This window comes from Tenrec ecaudatus, chromosome 13 (assembly GCF_050624435.1).
Source record: "Tenrec ecaudatus isolate mTenEca1 chromosome 13, mTenEca1.hap1, whole genome shotgun sequence".
Taxonomy (NCBI): Eukaryota; Metazoa; Chordata; class Mammalia; order Afrosoricida; family Tenrecidae; genus Tenrec; species Tenrec ecaudatus.
Window position 1 is genome coordinate 6174384 of NC_134542.1, and position 16345 is coordinate 6190728.

Here is a 16345-nt window from a genome sequence, read left to right on the forward strand (position 1 = left end):
CGGTTGAATCCTTGCCTTTGGAAGAGTCTTGTACAATATAAGCATTCGATTTCAGCAGAACGCTTGGTCTCTAAAACCCAGAGTAAACAGTGGCCCCTAATCATAGGCTGTTATTTGAAGAAGGATCATAACAGATCATAACAACCACACTGATGTGTGGTTGTACAGGTCATAGGCTGTGACTGGTGTCTGCAGAATCTCAGAAGCCATTTCTAAAACATCTTTGAAAAAATAGGGGCAGAACTAATGCTCCTCCATATGGAAGACATGGTTCCTTACTCTCTCCATGAAGGTCATGGTATCGGAGGCTCCCAAGAGTCCTCTGGGCATGTAAGAAAGAGGACTGGGGCTCAGAGTGGCTTCTTCCAGATGATGGCAAAACGTCCCCCGAGAGAAGATCACAGAGGGCAGGGAAAAGTATTTGGCGATAATTAAGCCACACATATCAAAAGGATCTGTAAAGATAGCATCGAAGGAGCTCTCTTTTATGAACTCCACTAACCTCTTGTCCTTGAACAAACTCCTACAATGTGAAAAAAAGTATTCAAAAACACGGTTGTTTGGGGTCATTAACAGAGGAAATAAATCTGAGTGCCAAATTTTCGACTGAGAATAGGCGTAAACCTTGAACTCATGATCCAGGTGCTCCAACGTGTAAGACGTTGAATACGTCTTTCCTGTGATGTTGAAGTCTGTGTCCAAGCGCCAGCTCACCTCCGGCATGACTATCACCAGCTCATGCCCTCTGTGGACGAGCTTCTCCACAACTGCTCGCATGGTAAACCAGTGGCTTCCGTCCATGGGCACCACCAGCAGCTTCCCAGCCTCGGCAAAGCCAGGAGTCAGCAGGAGGCATACAGCCAGGGGAAGGAAGCCTGTCCAGATTGCAGGTGCTGCCGGAGCCACTTCCTGCTGTGATTCTGAGCTGGGATGATACAGCAGCAGTAGAAGGACAGGAGCAAACTCTGCCCCAAGACAGGGTGTGTTCCTCCATGCACCCAGCCACATGACTTCCTTACCAATGAACTGATCGTGGATGTTTCGGTAAGATTTCGTGAGATGACTGCCCTGTTTCTCCAACAAGAGTATCTTCTTACCTTTGCCTTGGGCACAGTCATTCCCAGTAACACAAGGGGAATTTCAGAACTAAATAATGAAAACAAACCTTCGTGCAGTGCCTTCACTGCTGGCTGCCCCATTCGCCAGCAGCAGAAACCAACATTAAGTCCAAGATAGGGGACCATTCCTTGGGGAGATCCACCAGTAAATTGGTGGCAGGTTGATTTCATAAGAGCACTTCCATCATGGAGGGGACAGCGTTTTTGTCCTTGCTGGAATAGACACCTAACTCTGGATATGCATTTGCCTTCCCTGCACGCGATGCTTCTGCCAAAACTAATATTTGTGGACTTACAGAATGCCTCATCCACCGGCCTGGCATCCCACATAGCATTGCTTCAGATCAAGGAACTCACTTCACAGCAAATGCAGTGCGGCAAGGGGTCCATGCCCATGGAATCCACTGGTCATATCATGTTCCTCATCATCCTGAAGCTGCCGGCTTAATAGAATGATGGGATGGGCTCCTAAAGACGCAATTACGGTGTCAACTAGGTGGCAACATCTTGCGGGGCTGGGGCTATGTTCTCCAGGGAGCTGTATACATTCTAAACCAGCAGCCAATATATGGTGCTGTCTCCAACAGCCAGAATTCATGGGTCCAGGAACTGAGGGGTGGAAGCTGGAGTGGCCCCACTCACTATTACTCCTAGTGATCCACTTGAAGCATTTTCGCTTCCTGTCCCAGCAACCCTGTGTTCCTCAGGCCTGGGGGTCCTGGTCACGAAGGAAAGAACTCTCCCACCTGGAAACACAGCATGGATACCACTGAACTGGCAGCTGAGAATGCCCCCTGGCCACTTTGGGCTTCTCGTGCCATTGGATCAACAGGTCAGGAAGGGTGTCACTGTACTAAGTGGTATGATTGATCCCAGTTACCAAGGAGAAATTGAACGGGTACTACATAATGGAGGTATAGAAGAATATGTCTGGAATCCAGGAGATCCCATAGGCGAACTCTTAGTGTTACCACGCCCTGTGATTAAAGTCAATGGTAAATTACAGCAAGCCAATCCTGACAGGACTTATAATGACCCAGACCCCTCAAGTATGAAGGTCTGGGTCACCCCGCCAGGCAAAAAACCACAGCCAGCTGAGGTGCTTGCTGAGGGCAAAGGTAATACGGAATGGGTAGTCGTAGGAGGTAGTTCTACCTATCAATTACGACCACGTGATCAATTGCAAAAGTGAGTTTGTAATTGTCAATGTATTTTCTTTTTGTGTGATTATTGCATATATTTCCTTTATTCAGGTATGATATATCAGATACAATTTGAATCGGTATGTTTTCATTTATATGTATGATAGATGATTGACGATAAGTATAAGTGTGATTTCATTCATGTCTGGAAATTATATAAGTATATATGGGTAAACAATTGTGTACAGGTGCCAGGTTGGCAAGGGGTGGATTGTGATAATTTATTGTGCCAGTATGGCTGATAAACACAAGTAGGATTAATTGAAATGCGGTGAGATAAATGGCTTGGTGAGCCTTGCCTTGCTTGTCTCTCGCTTTTTAATCATGGGAGCAGCGTGCGGCTGCCTTGCTTGTTCTGTGCCTCAATTTAAAGGGCACACTCCCTGTGGGACGCCTATCCTGTGAACTGTGTTGCTGTAAGCTAAGGTCCCTTTAAGCCCACACGATTGGAATGTTTATCTCTGGAGCTGGGGACCGACAGTTGGTGACAGTTGGTGACCTGCCTTGCTGTTTGCTGCCTGGGTATATATAGCCCAGCTCTCTCTACAGAAGAAGAACTGGAGGCCCTGAAGACTTAAAGGACTGCTAGTGTCTTACTGCTTTATAATTTAACTGTTAATTTCTTGTATTATCTATCTGTATATAATTTAACGGTTCATTTCTTGTGTTACATATCTATCTTTATAAATATATATATGTATGTATGTATATAATTACTAGCAATCTGGTTTTGTCTCTCTAGAGAACCCTGTCTAACACACTCAGTAAAAACTGAAAATCCCAGGCTCATCGTTTAACTCCAAGGCAAACTGGTAGTACAAGTCCTTGAACAAACATTAACACAATAAGGGATCCTATGCTAAGTAATGCCAAACATTAGCTACTGAGCCCAGAGGCTTTCAGCATAACAAAGACCCCTTGGAGCAAGCCTCAGTTTCAGAATAAATTCATTCAATTCCAGCTGGCCAGGTGGAAAAACAACTGTGAGTTATTAGGGCATCAGTGGTCTTGGCACAAGCTAGGGCAACTCTGCAAGCCCAATGGGGGGAACTACTGTCTGCCCTCAGTGATCCTACACACGCTGGGGAGGTCCTGCCTGTCCTCTGTGTGACTGGGGGATCTCCTGCCTGCCTGTGATCCTACACGTGGCTAAGGGAACTCCCACACCCCCTCTGCAGGGCTGCATACAGCACCTGGCAGCTATACCAGTGATCTCCTGTGTTCAGCACCACTGTGGTAACCGCTGCCTGACCTGTACTGTGATCTTGTGTTTGAAGGTAATTCCACCCAGCATCCGTGGACCCTACGTCAAGGGGGCACACTACCCCGCTACTTTGACGTTAGGTTGGAACTCCTGGTAGAACGAGTCCTTTAACATACGTACAGACCCACGGTCAGGCGATCAAGCCTCAGTTATGTCCTTACTTACTACCTTTTCATGCTCTGTATCCTCTTCTCCCTCCCTTCTCTCTGAGCCACCTCAGCTGGTCTCAACGGGCCCGCTTTTGTTTTGTTTAATTCTCTCTTTATCTTTCTTTTTTCTTCTCTGCTCTTCTCTCCCTCTTTTTCCTTTCATACACCACTGCTGGCTTCCAGGCCACTACCCTCCACCTAGGGCAAGTCCACCCAAGCAGCAGGGGCATCGCCAGCCTGTGGGAGGGCTGCACACCACACGAGGCAGCTGCGACAGCCCTCCCTAGTGCCCAACGCTGCTGAGGAAACCTCAGTCTTGCCTCAACGGTGATCTTGCTGACTAGGGCAATTCCGCACAACACCAATGGGACCCTGCACTAAAGGGGCACAACACCCTGCCACTTGGGGCAGGGTTCAAAGCTCGCCAGCTCCACATTCAGGTGATCAGGGATCAGCTATTTCTTTGCTCTTTATATTTTCTCCTCTCTTTCCCACCACAGTCATAGTGAGCACAGTTGTGGGTTCCCCCACTTCTTTCTCTTTCTTTTCTTTTTCTTTCTTTCTTCTCTCTCTCTCTTTCATCTTCTTTTCTGTTTCTCTCTCTCTCTCTCTCTCTCTCTCTCTCTCTCTCTCTCTCTCTCTCTCTCTCTCCCTCTCTCTCTCTCTCTCTCCTTCCACATGCCACTACTGGCTCCCAGTCCCCTACCCTCTGCCTAGGGCAACTCCACTCACTCAGTTAGGAGAGCTCCAGCCTTCCACCTGTGGCAATGCTGCACACGTCATGAGCCAATGCTACACATGGCAGGGCATTGGGCTCAGCTAACTCTTCATCTTTTTCTTTTTTCCCCTTTCTTTTCTTCTTCTTCCCGTATTTTTCTTCGTTTTACTCTGCTATCTCTTCTCTATTTCCTGCCACAGTCTCAGCAGATTCAGTTTTTCTTTTTTGTTGGTTTTGTTAGACTCTGTTTTTATTTTTGGATTTGTCTTTGCATTTTGTATGCGTGTATTAGTTTGGTTTTTATTTTTTGCTCTTGTCTTTGTTTTCTCCTTTCTCTCTTTTTCTTCTCTTCTCTCTCTTTCCTTTCTTAAGTCACTGCTCGTCTCAAGGCCACTCCCCTCTGCCAGCCTAGTTGGGAGAGCTCCAGCCTACACGTGTTGGCTTTACATGCAGCTGGGGAAATCATGCCAATCATCCACCATACCACAAGTGGCTGGAGGAATCTTCCACTTCAAACGGCTGGGAGAACTCCAGCCTACATCCCAAGGCCATACAAGTGACTGAGGGAACTCCTGTCCACCGTCTGTGGTGCTCCACGCAGCTTCAGGAACATCTGCTCAAACTCCATGGTGATCTCTCTGACGAGGGTATTTCTGCCTGCCATCTATGGTGCTCTACACCAAGGAGGGTACACCCACACACACTCCACGGCACTCCAGTTGCAGAGGGAAACACCACGTGTCACCCGAGGCACTCCAAGCACCTTGAGACACACTACTACAGCTTACTTGGAGATCAGCCACTGAAATGCCATCCTCATTGGCCCACAACCGCCCAACAACCAGTGTCCTCTGAGAGGTCTTTACAACTCACATTCCAAACAATGGAACACTGGTTGACTAGAGTAAGGGTGAAACCACAGGAAGATACAGTGGTAACCTGACCCTCAGTGCAGCTACCTGCAGCTAGTTCATAGGAGCACTCATATGAGTCCCCAAGAGAGAGCCCAGTGATCTCTGACTCTGGAATATCGAGCCAGGCTCCTCTAAAACAACACATAAACAGCAGCCATCCCCAACAGCCTCAACCAAAAAGCAGGAGAAACATAATACAATGCCAGAAGTCACGAACCTAACGATGTGTATAAAAGAAGCAGACATTGACCTGCCACAGAAATAAATCTTCAGAATGCTGCTTGGAGTCATACAGGATATGAGGGAAGCAATATCAAAAAGGATGAAATGATAGAGGAGATAAGGAACACACAAAAGGGAAAACAAGACTTAAGGGATGAAATAACAAAATCCAGTGGTAAATTGACAGACTGCCAACACACTTGAGGAGACAGAGACTAGCACCAGTGATCTAGAGGATCACCAAACATACCTCAACAATGGGAAAAGCAGTCAAATAAGACAATCAGAGAAGCTGAAGAAAACTTGAGAGCCATGTATGATGCTATGAAAAGGAACAATATTAGAATAATTGGACTACCGGAACAAGACACAACAAAGAAATCAACGGTGAAAATAGCAAGGGAATCCTTAGAGGAAAACTTCCCCAGCTTAATAAATGAAAGTCAAGCAACCACTCAAGAGGCTGAAAGAACACCAGCGTGACTGAATCCCAAGAAGTCACCAAGACACATAATAGTTAAATCATCCAACTATGAGGAAAAGGAGAAAATCATAAGAGCAGCTAGGTGAAAACAAATAGTTGTTTATAAAGGTACCCAAATAAGAATATGCTCAGACCTATCAGCAGACATGATGAAGAAGTGGAGGGAGTGGAGTAACATATTCCAAAAATTGAAGGAAAATAACGTAAACCCAAGAATACTATACCCAGCCAAATTATCTATTAAGATGGGTGGTGAAGTAAGAGTCTTCCAGACAAGGAAAAATTCAAAGAATACAGAAAAAGAAACCCAGCCCTACAAAAGATCCTTGCCGAGTATGGGCAGAAGATCAACACTCACCGAGTGCCAATAAGAGACATCACATAAAACAACTCCACCCAGAGGGCGACAAAGAGAAAAAAGCCCCCAAGATAGCATTAGTTCAGTAATGGAAAGAAGACAAAAATGAACCACACACATACAAAACACAAACTGATAAGATAGGTAGGTAGGAAAACATCCAACATAAAAGGTACACAATGACGTCAGAGAGTCCACAGATGGATGTAATAACATTGAATATCAGTGGACTGAACTCAGATGAGGTAGTTAGTTTATTGTGACAACCTGACCGATAAACACATGTGGGGTTAATTGAAGAGTGGAGGGATAAATGGCTCGGTGAGCCTTTCCTGTCTAGTTCTCAGGTCTCTTGTCTATGCTGGTCAGACCAGAGTGCAGCTGGCTTAGCCAGTTCCGTGCTTCAGTTAGCAAGGCTCACTTCCTGCAAGACATCCCTGAGGAGAAAACATGTGGACCTACCCCGATGCAGCCCTGGGTGCTGGAGCACCCATGTGGAGACCCCTGCCAGCACTGAGATGCTTACACATTCACTGACTCAGCTTGTTTCCTTCAGTCGGCATCATTGCATCTATTTTGTGAGATGGAGGAGGACTTTGTGGATTGGTGTCAGATATACGGGTTAATGTTGGACATGTGGGCTTGGGCACCACTGGGTTGGAATATTTTCTTGATGCACACTTAAACTTTATATAAAACTCTCTTATACATTATTTTCTGTGGATTTGTTTCTCTAAAGTACCCAAACTAATACATCAGACATTAAAAGACAGAGGGTAAGAGACTGGCTTAGAAAACATAACCCATCAATCTGCTGCTTACAGGAAACACATCTCAAGTTTGCAGAAAAAAACAGGTTGAGAGAGATAGAGCCCTGGGCCCAGAACAGCTCACACAGTCCCTGCTGGTGGTAAGAATGTGCCAGAGAAATCACCAGAACCAGGAGGTTGGTGCAAACAGTCTGTTTGTGATCTATGAGCAGTGGCCACCACTAGAGCCTTTTACCTTCAGGCCCCTCCCCCAGACACCACCTGCAGCAGCTCCACCCATCCCTCTACTTCTGTGCTGTGGATGCTGCAGCAAGTACCCAGGGAAGTGCCTGGCACATGCCATGGGCTCAGGAAATGTTTGTTGAATGAATGAGAGTCCCATGCTTCTGGAAAAAAAAAAAACAGGTTGAGAATTAAATGCTGGAGGAAAATATACCAAGCAAATGACAATACAAAAGAAGCAGGGGTAGCAATCTTAATCTCTGACAAAATTGATCTGAAGGGACAAGCCATAACAAGAGACAAAGAGGGACATTATATAATGCTCAAGGGAACAGTAGACCAAGAACCAGTGAGTATAAAAATATGTATGTGCCCAACAAGAGACCCGTGAAACTCGTAAATCAAACACTCCAAAAGATGAAAAAGGAAATCACAGGCTCAACAATTATAGTAGGTGACTTTAACACACCACTCTCTGAAAAAGAGAGATCACAGAGAAAGAAACTTTACAAGGAGGCTAAAGAACTAAACAGCACAATTGGGCGACTTGACCTAATAGATATTTTCAGAGTTTTCCACACAAATGCAAGCAAAAAAGAAAATCACATTCTTTTCAAGTCCACGTGGCACATACTTGAAGATAGACCATATATTGGGACACAGGTCAAACATGAATATACTTAAGCACATAGAGATCATACAGGCTTGTCTCTCCGATCACTATGCTATAAGGCTAGAAAACAGGGGCAAACAATTAGAGGATGAATGACCCTCTGTTGCAAAAGGAGTGGGTATTGACCCAGATCATAGATAAAATCAAGAAGTTTCTAGAAACCAATGAGAATGAAAGTAGGACATACCCAAAGCTTTGGGACACAGCAAAGGCATGTATCAGAAAAGGCTGATAGCAATACATGTACATGTGAAAAAAGAAGAGAGACTTATGGTTGATATGCTGGCACAAAACTTACACCAATTAGAGCAGATTCAACAGAACAATCCTACCAACAGCAAAAGAAATAATAAAAATCAGAGCAGAGGTACAGAAAACAAGAAAATTATGGGAAAAAATAATGTAGCTAAAAGTTGGTTCTTTGAAATGTTTAACAGACTTGATAAACTGCTGGCAAACCTAACCAAAGAAAGGAAGGAACAAATTTCAATAGTGCTATTACAACGGACCCTAGTGAAACCAAAAGGATAATTACATAATACTATGAAGGCCTGTACTCTAATGAATTCAACAATTGGAAGACTTGGACAAATACTTGGAAAAACAATCCCTCCCTACATGATCCCAGATGGATGTCAAGAACCTCAACAGACAGATAGAAATAGAAGAAATAGACAACACTATCAAGAGATTACCAACAAAAAAACCCCCCAGGGCCACATGGTTTCACAGGAGAGTTCTACCAAGCATTCAGGGAAGAACTGACACCAATCCTACACAAACTCTTTCAGAACATAGAAAAAGACGGAAAACTCCAAAACTCTTTCTCTAAAGCTAGTATAACTCTGATACCTAAAGTGGGCAAAGATTCCACAATTGAGAACTACAGACCAGTATCCCTAATAAACATTGATGCAAAAAACCTTAACAAAATACTGCCCAATAAAATACAAAAACATATAAAATAATAATTCACCATGACCAAGTGGGATTCATACAAGGGATACAGGGATGGATCAACATACAAAAGACCATTAATATTATTTGCCACATTGATATAAAAAATTATAAGAACTGCATGATAATATAAATAGATGTGAGAAAAAGCATTTGACAACACCCATTCCTGTTTAAGACACTCAAGAAGGGAGAAATGGAAGGAAAATTGCTCAATATTGTACAAGCCAAAAGCTAACATGGTAATCAATGGGGAAAGACTAAAACAATTCCACTGAAAAATGGGACTAAACAAGGATGCCTCTTGTCCCCACTCCTATTTAACAACATACTGGAGGTCCTAGCTAACAACATAGGACAAAGAAAAGACATCAAAGGTATTCATCTGGGGAAGGAAGAGGTGAAACCATCATTGTTCACAGATGATATGATTTTATATATAGAAAATCCCAAAATCTCCACAAGGAGAAGGTTAGAAGTGATAGAGGAATATTGTAGAGTGGCAGGATACAAGATCAACAAACAGAAGTCCATCAGACTGCTATACGCATCAGACAAGATCACAGAGGAGGTTATTTAAAAGGTAGTACCATTTACAATATCTCAGCACAAATTGAAATATCTAGGGATATACCTGACTTTAAAAAAAAAAGATTTGTACAAGGAAAACTACAGAACACTATTACAAGAAACCAAGAGTGACCTCTACAAATGGAAGAATATCCCATGCTCATGGATCAGAAACTCAATATAGTAAAGATGTCAGTTCTGCCCAAGGCAGTATATAAGGTTAATGCTTTCCCAATATGAATACCACCATCCTTCTTCAAAGAATTGAAAAAGAAAACTGATTAGCAACTTCATATGGAGAGTGAAGAAGCCCAGAATTAGCAGAGAACTCCTCAAAAAGAAGATAAAGTGAGAGAGCTTGCTCTACCTGACTTTAGCACATAGGACACAGCCACCATGGCCAAAACAGTGTGGTACTGATATAACGACAGATATTCAGACCAATTGAAAAGAGCTGAAGACCCAGGAATAAAAACATCAGCATACAGGCAACTGATTTTTTTTTATAAGGGCCCCAAAACTGTGAAATGGGAAGCAGATGCCCTCTTCAATAAGTGGTGGTGGAAAAAATGGATATCCACCTGCAGAAAAATGAAGCAAGACCCTTACCTCACTCCATGCACAAGAATAAACTCAAGGTGGATCACAGACCTTGAGGTAAAGCCCCACTCTATTAGGGCTATTTATGAAGGAATTGGGATAACCTGAGAACCTTGGCACAGGGAATACATAGGCTATTGGAAAAGGGGAAGGATACAAATACAGAGGAGTCACAAATTGACAAGTGGGATACACTGAAGCTAAATCACCTGTGTACATTGAAAGAATTCGCCGAGAGAGTAATAAGAGAGCCCACAGACTGGGAAAACATCTTTAGCAATGACATATAAGACAAAGGTCTTATTAATAAAATCTAAAATACATTGCAAGCTTACAATAAGAAAAAAAAAAAAACTAACTGCCCACTAAGGAGGTTGGCAAAGGACCTAAACAGAAATTTCACAGGGGCAGAAATCCAAATGTCTAATAAACATATGAGAAAATGTTCCCGATCATTAGCCATAGAGAAATGTAAATTAAAAAAAAACATTAAGATATCACTTAACACCCTCAAAGAGCCCAATTCAAAACATCAGAAAGCAACAAGTATTGGAGGGGCTGCGGGAAGACAGGCACTCTCGTCCACTGTTGGTGGACCTGTATGTACAACCACTATGAAATCGGTCTGGCGATATCTAAACCAGATGGAAATCGAGCTACCACACGACCCAGCAATCCCCCTACTAGGCCTATACCCAGAAAAGGCAAGAAACAAACCACAGTCAGACATCTGTGCTCCAAAGCTCATCGCAGCACAGTTCACAATTGCGAGAAGTTGGAAGCAACCCAAATTTCCATGAACACACGAATGGATTAAAAAACTGTGGTACATACATACAATGGAGTACTATGCATTGCTAAAAAGCAGCGATGAACGCATGAAGCACATTGCCGCATGGGAAGAACTGGAGGAAATCATGCTAAGTGAAGTAAGCCAAGCACAAAAGGACAAGTACAGCATGAGTCTACTGAGGTAAACGTTAAAGGGGGGGGGGGCATAGGGGAAAAGCTGCTATATACATACATCCCTGGGGTGAGGTCCAGCAAATATGGCAGGGACCAGACTTAATCCAGGGGTACACACAGCAGCCAACTAAATAAGATGGGAAAAGAGAGAAAAAAGAGGGTAGGTGGGTAGCAGAGCACTAACCCACCCAAGGGGAGAGTATTGTTTATATCTCCACAGGAGAGGGAGAGAGAGACCAGGCTTCAACCCGGTGTGCCAAAACAAAACATGAATACAACATACCAGCGTGTACCAGGGAACTAATAGAGAGGTCTGCAGGGCCAGCCCCAATCCCACCTATTTGGACAACACCCCTCCACCCCCTCAGAAGAATCCACGTCAGAGGACAGCACTGGGGCTACAGCTTGCGGAGAGGGGTGTGTTGGATTGGAGCACACGGGAGAAACAAAAAGGGATGGAGAAGGAGGAGAGGACATCCTGGACCACCAAACCCCGAGGACGATGTTCGTGCTCAGAGCAGACCGCAAAGGGAGGACCATACACCCGGCCCCACCACGGACACGGCATCCCTCACTGAACCATGATGCTGGGGGACAGCATTGGAGACACAGTGTGGGAATAGTGCATGGTCTGGCCCCATCATGCTGGGGTGAGGGCACCGAGGACATGCAGCAGAGAAGCAGGGAGAGTAGAGAGATGAAATCCCCAGGAAATACCAAAAATAGACTCTGGAGACAGAGTGCGGCACCCCAACAGACCTTGAATTGTTTATAGGCTTTTCCATTTCTGTCAGTGGCTTTCTTTCTGTTATTGTTATTTATTTATGTTTTTGTTGTTGTTATTGTTTTGTTGGTTTTGACTTCCTTTGTTGTTTTATTTGGCTTTGCCTGGTTTTTATACTTCTTAATGTATCTGCATGTCTATCTAGATAAGATAGGTGGGATAAATAATTTGGAGATGAAAAGAATGGAACCAATGGTTCCCGGGGGATGTGTGAGAAGGGGGTGTGGGAGACAGGAAGAAGGTACCAACCCAGTGACAAGGGAACAACAAGTGAACTAAAATCAATGGATGGAAGACCATAGAATGGGGCTTAATCAAGCACAACGTTACAGTGAGAAATTACTAAACCCGAATGAAGGCTGAACATGATGGTGGGAAAAGAGGAGAGTAAAAGAAAATAGAGGGAAGAACCAGAAGGCAAAGGACATTTATAGAGGCCTAAATACAGGCATGTATATATGAAAATATATATACCATGTTTCCCCAAAAATAAGACACTGTCTTATATTTATTTTTCCTCAAGAAGACACACTATGGTTCATTTTCAGGGGATGTCTTATTTTTATTAAGTATGGTACAGCAATCTACACATATTCAAATAAAATGAAGTCGTCTTCTTCTGGAACATCGACCCACAGTGCTGAGTAAAATGGCAGCCACAGCTTTACTCCGCCCCCCTGAGGACACACAATACCTGAAGCAGAGCGTCCTGCTCCTCACTTCACTGAGGATGGATGGATGGATGGATGGATGGATGGATGGATGGATGGATGGATGGATGGATGGTGATAAGAACTGTATGAGCCCCCAATAAAATGGGGGAAAAGTAAAGAAAACTGCGTTAAAAATGGATTCTTGCAAGATAGCGAGTGGTCTAGCGCCTTCCAGACTTGTATATTCTGACATACAAAGAGAGAAAGAGAGAGAGAGAGATTGTCTTCTTCCAAACTAGATCTGGACTCAGAAAACGTTTCCTAGTTTAGAGGGTCAGATGGGAGGCATTGCAGCCCCACATAGGTCTCCGGTACACACTGTGCACGGTGGTTGTGTTGTTGTTTCCATCTGTCCACAATGCTAAAACCATTCTCAACTTAGCATATCTCACAAGCAGAACTCTGGACAGATTTGGCCTGAGTTCTAGTTACCAGACCCCGGCTTACAGTCCAAGGATCATGCCTCAGACAAGGGGAGAATGGATTTCCACATGGACCGCCCTTCCGGCTATTGTCCTCAAGGTCAAGCCTTCTCCTGTCCCAACAAGTGTGGCTCCTGCTATGATGCTGCGACGCTCTCCAGATGACCACACGCCAGCCCTGTCTTCAGTCCCCTCCTCTCCATCATCTCAGCCTCACGTGACTACTGCCATCTCTATAACCCTTTCCCCTTCGTTGAAAGGAAGGCCACCATTTCTTCAGGCAGCCTTCCCAGAATACAGGGAGCAGGAGTTGTGAGTAGAGTGAGTTGGGGCAGACTGTATTCGAATGATTTTTGTCAATTTGCTACAAATGGGTCTGTCAGAAATGATAAAATCACCTACCTGAGCTAGATGTCCCCCCGTCTTGCAGTTGATCCCTCCAATGAAGACCATGTTGGGCATGACTGGCCTGGGGTACTCAAACACAAAGTCGTATCTTAAGAGCAATAGGGAGCCTTTCTGATGTAATGTGGCCAAGTCCACATCTCTCTTGAGGAGCTCTGAGGCAAGGTTTTGGAATTGCAAATTATACAGGTACAGGAGAGCGGTCGCCAGCAAAGCAGCAAAGAAGTTGGCCACTCTTTGTGGGAAAGTCATCCTGTCTGAGAACTGAGTAAAGGGCCTGGGAATGTAGGACACGGGCCTCGGACTACTGCTGATATCCTGCTCCAGACCAGCCGGGAAGCCCCGGAAGAGGTACACGGAGGGCAGGCCCAAGTACTCGCCCAGGATCACACCACAGGGAACTGCCGGGTCTGTGAAAAGGGCATCAAACTTGCTCTCCCTGAGGAACCGCAGAGTCTCTGAGTCCTTCAGGAGGCTCTCACAGATGGTGAAGTACATGTCAGTAACTATCTTGAGGTTCCTGTACTCGGTCAGAGGACTGCTCAGGTAAGATCTCTCAGCAAAGTGGCTGTTTCCAAAGGAGCGGAATCGGTCCTTCAGCTCTTCCTGGGTGTAGGGCACTGAGTAGGTCCTCCTGCTGTAGTACCGCGATTCCCCCACAAGCAAACTGACCTCTGGCACCAGCACCACGATGTCATGGCCCCTCTCACTGAGCAGCTCCACGATCTCCTTCATGCTGAGCCAGTGGCTTCCATCCACAGGGACAACCAGCAGCTTCTCGCCTCCAACCACCCCCCACAGCGCTAGCAAGTAAAGTCCCACAGAAGCCCTCTGTGAAGCTCGGAGAAGGCCGGCCATGGTGGGGGGAGTTAAAATGAAATGGTGATGATGAACCGTTTACTCTGGGAAAACTCAGACTTCCTAGTGCTCTCAGTAAATTAACAAGTCCTCTTCCCACACCTGGCCTCCAACTCCGTGCTCTGAATTTTGCCCTTTAATTATGAAAGATACCTAAGCTAATATTTAACTCTTTCTAAACACTTAGACATGTGGGCCAATGACCTTCTGACTTTATATTTCTCTTAGACAACGGTCTGTCCTCCTCTCCAAAGAGGCGGTGGCAGTTGATGTGTCCACCCGTCAGGAATGGCTCCACTGGCTTACTGCTACCTTTCACCATGGCCTGCCCTGGTCACCAGGCACCCACGGGACCAGCTATTAAGGCGGATTGACTTTTTTTCTGACTTTTCTCAGAGCAGAGAGAAAGACTTATCCTAACAAGTGAAAATCTACACAAAGGAGCTGGCCACGTCACAGCGACGGTGGGATTGGAAGGTGTCTGAAAAGTGGATAGCGCCCCTTACCCCACGTGGCTGTCATGAGTCATCGCAGTCAGTAGGAAACCTGATCCTCACATGTATGGGGGCAAAAAGGATTGCTAGAAAATTGAAGAAGCTTTTTTTAAACAAAATGTCAAAATGTGACATGACTTTTATCAACATACAGATAGGTCACTACACTGCTGAGGACAGTATGTCTCTCCCTTTACCTGTCGCCCGAAGAATTTTGAGCCGGATTTAAACCACATCAAAACTGCATTTTGAGGATCCTCAAAGTACTTGAATCGTATTCCTTTTCAATGTTTCCTGTAGGAAATGGAAAACCAGACGGAGTGTGTGTGTGACAAACTCTCAACAGTCATACTTTAAGGAGTCTGGAAGGCCAGGGCTCCTGTGGAGGGAACCTTCACGATGTGGGTTGGAGATGTGTCCCACTCACATTCTCCTAAGTAAATTTCATTCCCTTCAATTCCCCCCCCCCCAGAATGATGTCAAATTTACGGTGCTGTTTGCAAACACGTGGTCACTCACTCTACTCTGGAAGGTCAACTCCTTGAAGGCTATCTGCCTCAGGTTGTCTGCCATCACAAACAATCAGACCCTATTGTCTGTCCCATGCCAAGTAGGGTCCACTCCCTACTGATAAGGATCACCGATTGTTCCCCTGGAGAAGAGCTCAAAGACACCTAAGGTCAAGGCAGCTCAGAGATGATCAAGGTGAGGCTGCCATCTTGACTCTAGAGCCTTACCTATCTTGCTGGGGATGTGCCTTCCTGTCACATGTATGCCTCTGTGCCCCCCCCTTCCTATTGCGTGTTTACCCCTAGCTTGTACCCCTCTTGTTGTACTACCTCGCCCCGTCTTGTACAACCCCGTCCTGTTACATAGGTGCTTACCTTGCCTGAGATGAGGTAAGTCTGTGAGGTGATAAAATACCGTCACATTCTGGTTCCCGTCATCGTGGAAGAAGGTCAGCCCTTGCATGCTTTAGCTTGTCTGAGGTCTCCTTAATTTGCCCCTCAATTACACAACCAGCCCTTAGACCCACTGGGTTGTGGGAGGCTGGTTCCCCACAGTTTTCTTTTCTTTCCTTTTTTTTAGTTGGGGGGGGGGGTAGGGTGACTGAAGGAAGAGTGAAAGGGAAAGACCAGACTGGCGGATAAAGTTTCCCAATGAAGGTCTTGTTACGGAGTTGCGCCCAACATAGACCACTGACCCACAAGCAGTTGTGAAGTAACAAAGCAAAACTTTATTACAGAAAGACAAAAAGACAAATCCGGATTTGGGCTACAGCATGGCCACGCAGGGTCCAACACTGCAGCGTCTGGCCAAATTTTTCTTTCCCTTTTATACCCTTAAAACCAGCAAGGCGAGGGGGGTAGAGCAAGGAATGGGAAAGGGTGTTTACACAAGATAACAGGGATGCGGGTAGTTCAGCACGTCCTGCTCAGCTTATCTTGGACCAGATGATCTTGCAAAACTTCTTGCTCACAT

The 16345-nt window shown here is 45.1% G+C and overlaps 1 protein-coding gene and 1 pseudogene across 1 annotated transcript; both read right to left on the reverse strand.

Annotated features, from left to right (window-relative positions):
- Positions 1 to 135: 135 nt before the first annotated feature.
- Positions 136 to 5079, reverse strand: LOC142424809 (UDP-glucuronosyltransferase 1A9-like; annotated as a pseudogene).
- Positions 5080 to 8085: 3006 nt separating this feature from the next.
- LOC142424810 (UDP-glucuronosyltransferase 1A6-like) lies at positions 8086 to 14369 on the reverse strand. The gene is made up of 2 exons (XM_075530142.1): positions 13509 to 14369; positions 8086 to 8154 (listed from the first exon to the last, which is right to left on the reverse strand). The coding sequence occupies exons 1-2, from the start codon at positions 14367 to 14369 to the stop codon at positions 8086 to 8088; spliced, it is 930 nt and encodes a 309-aa protein (XP_075386257.1).
- Between the last annotated feature and the right edge of the window lie 1976 nt (positions 14370 to 16345).

Excerpts from the sequence above, each read along its gene's own strand:
- LOC142424810 (XM_075530142.1), bottom strand. The coding sequence starts at position 14,369 with ATGGCCGGCCTTCTCCGAGCTTCACAGAGGGCTTCTGTGGGACTTTAC. Across the intron at positions 8,155-13,508 it reads CGGGGGGACATCTAGCTCAG|CCTTATAGCATAGTGATCGG; the intron begins GTAGGTGATTTT and ends CCTGTTTTCTAG.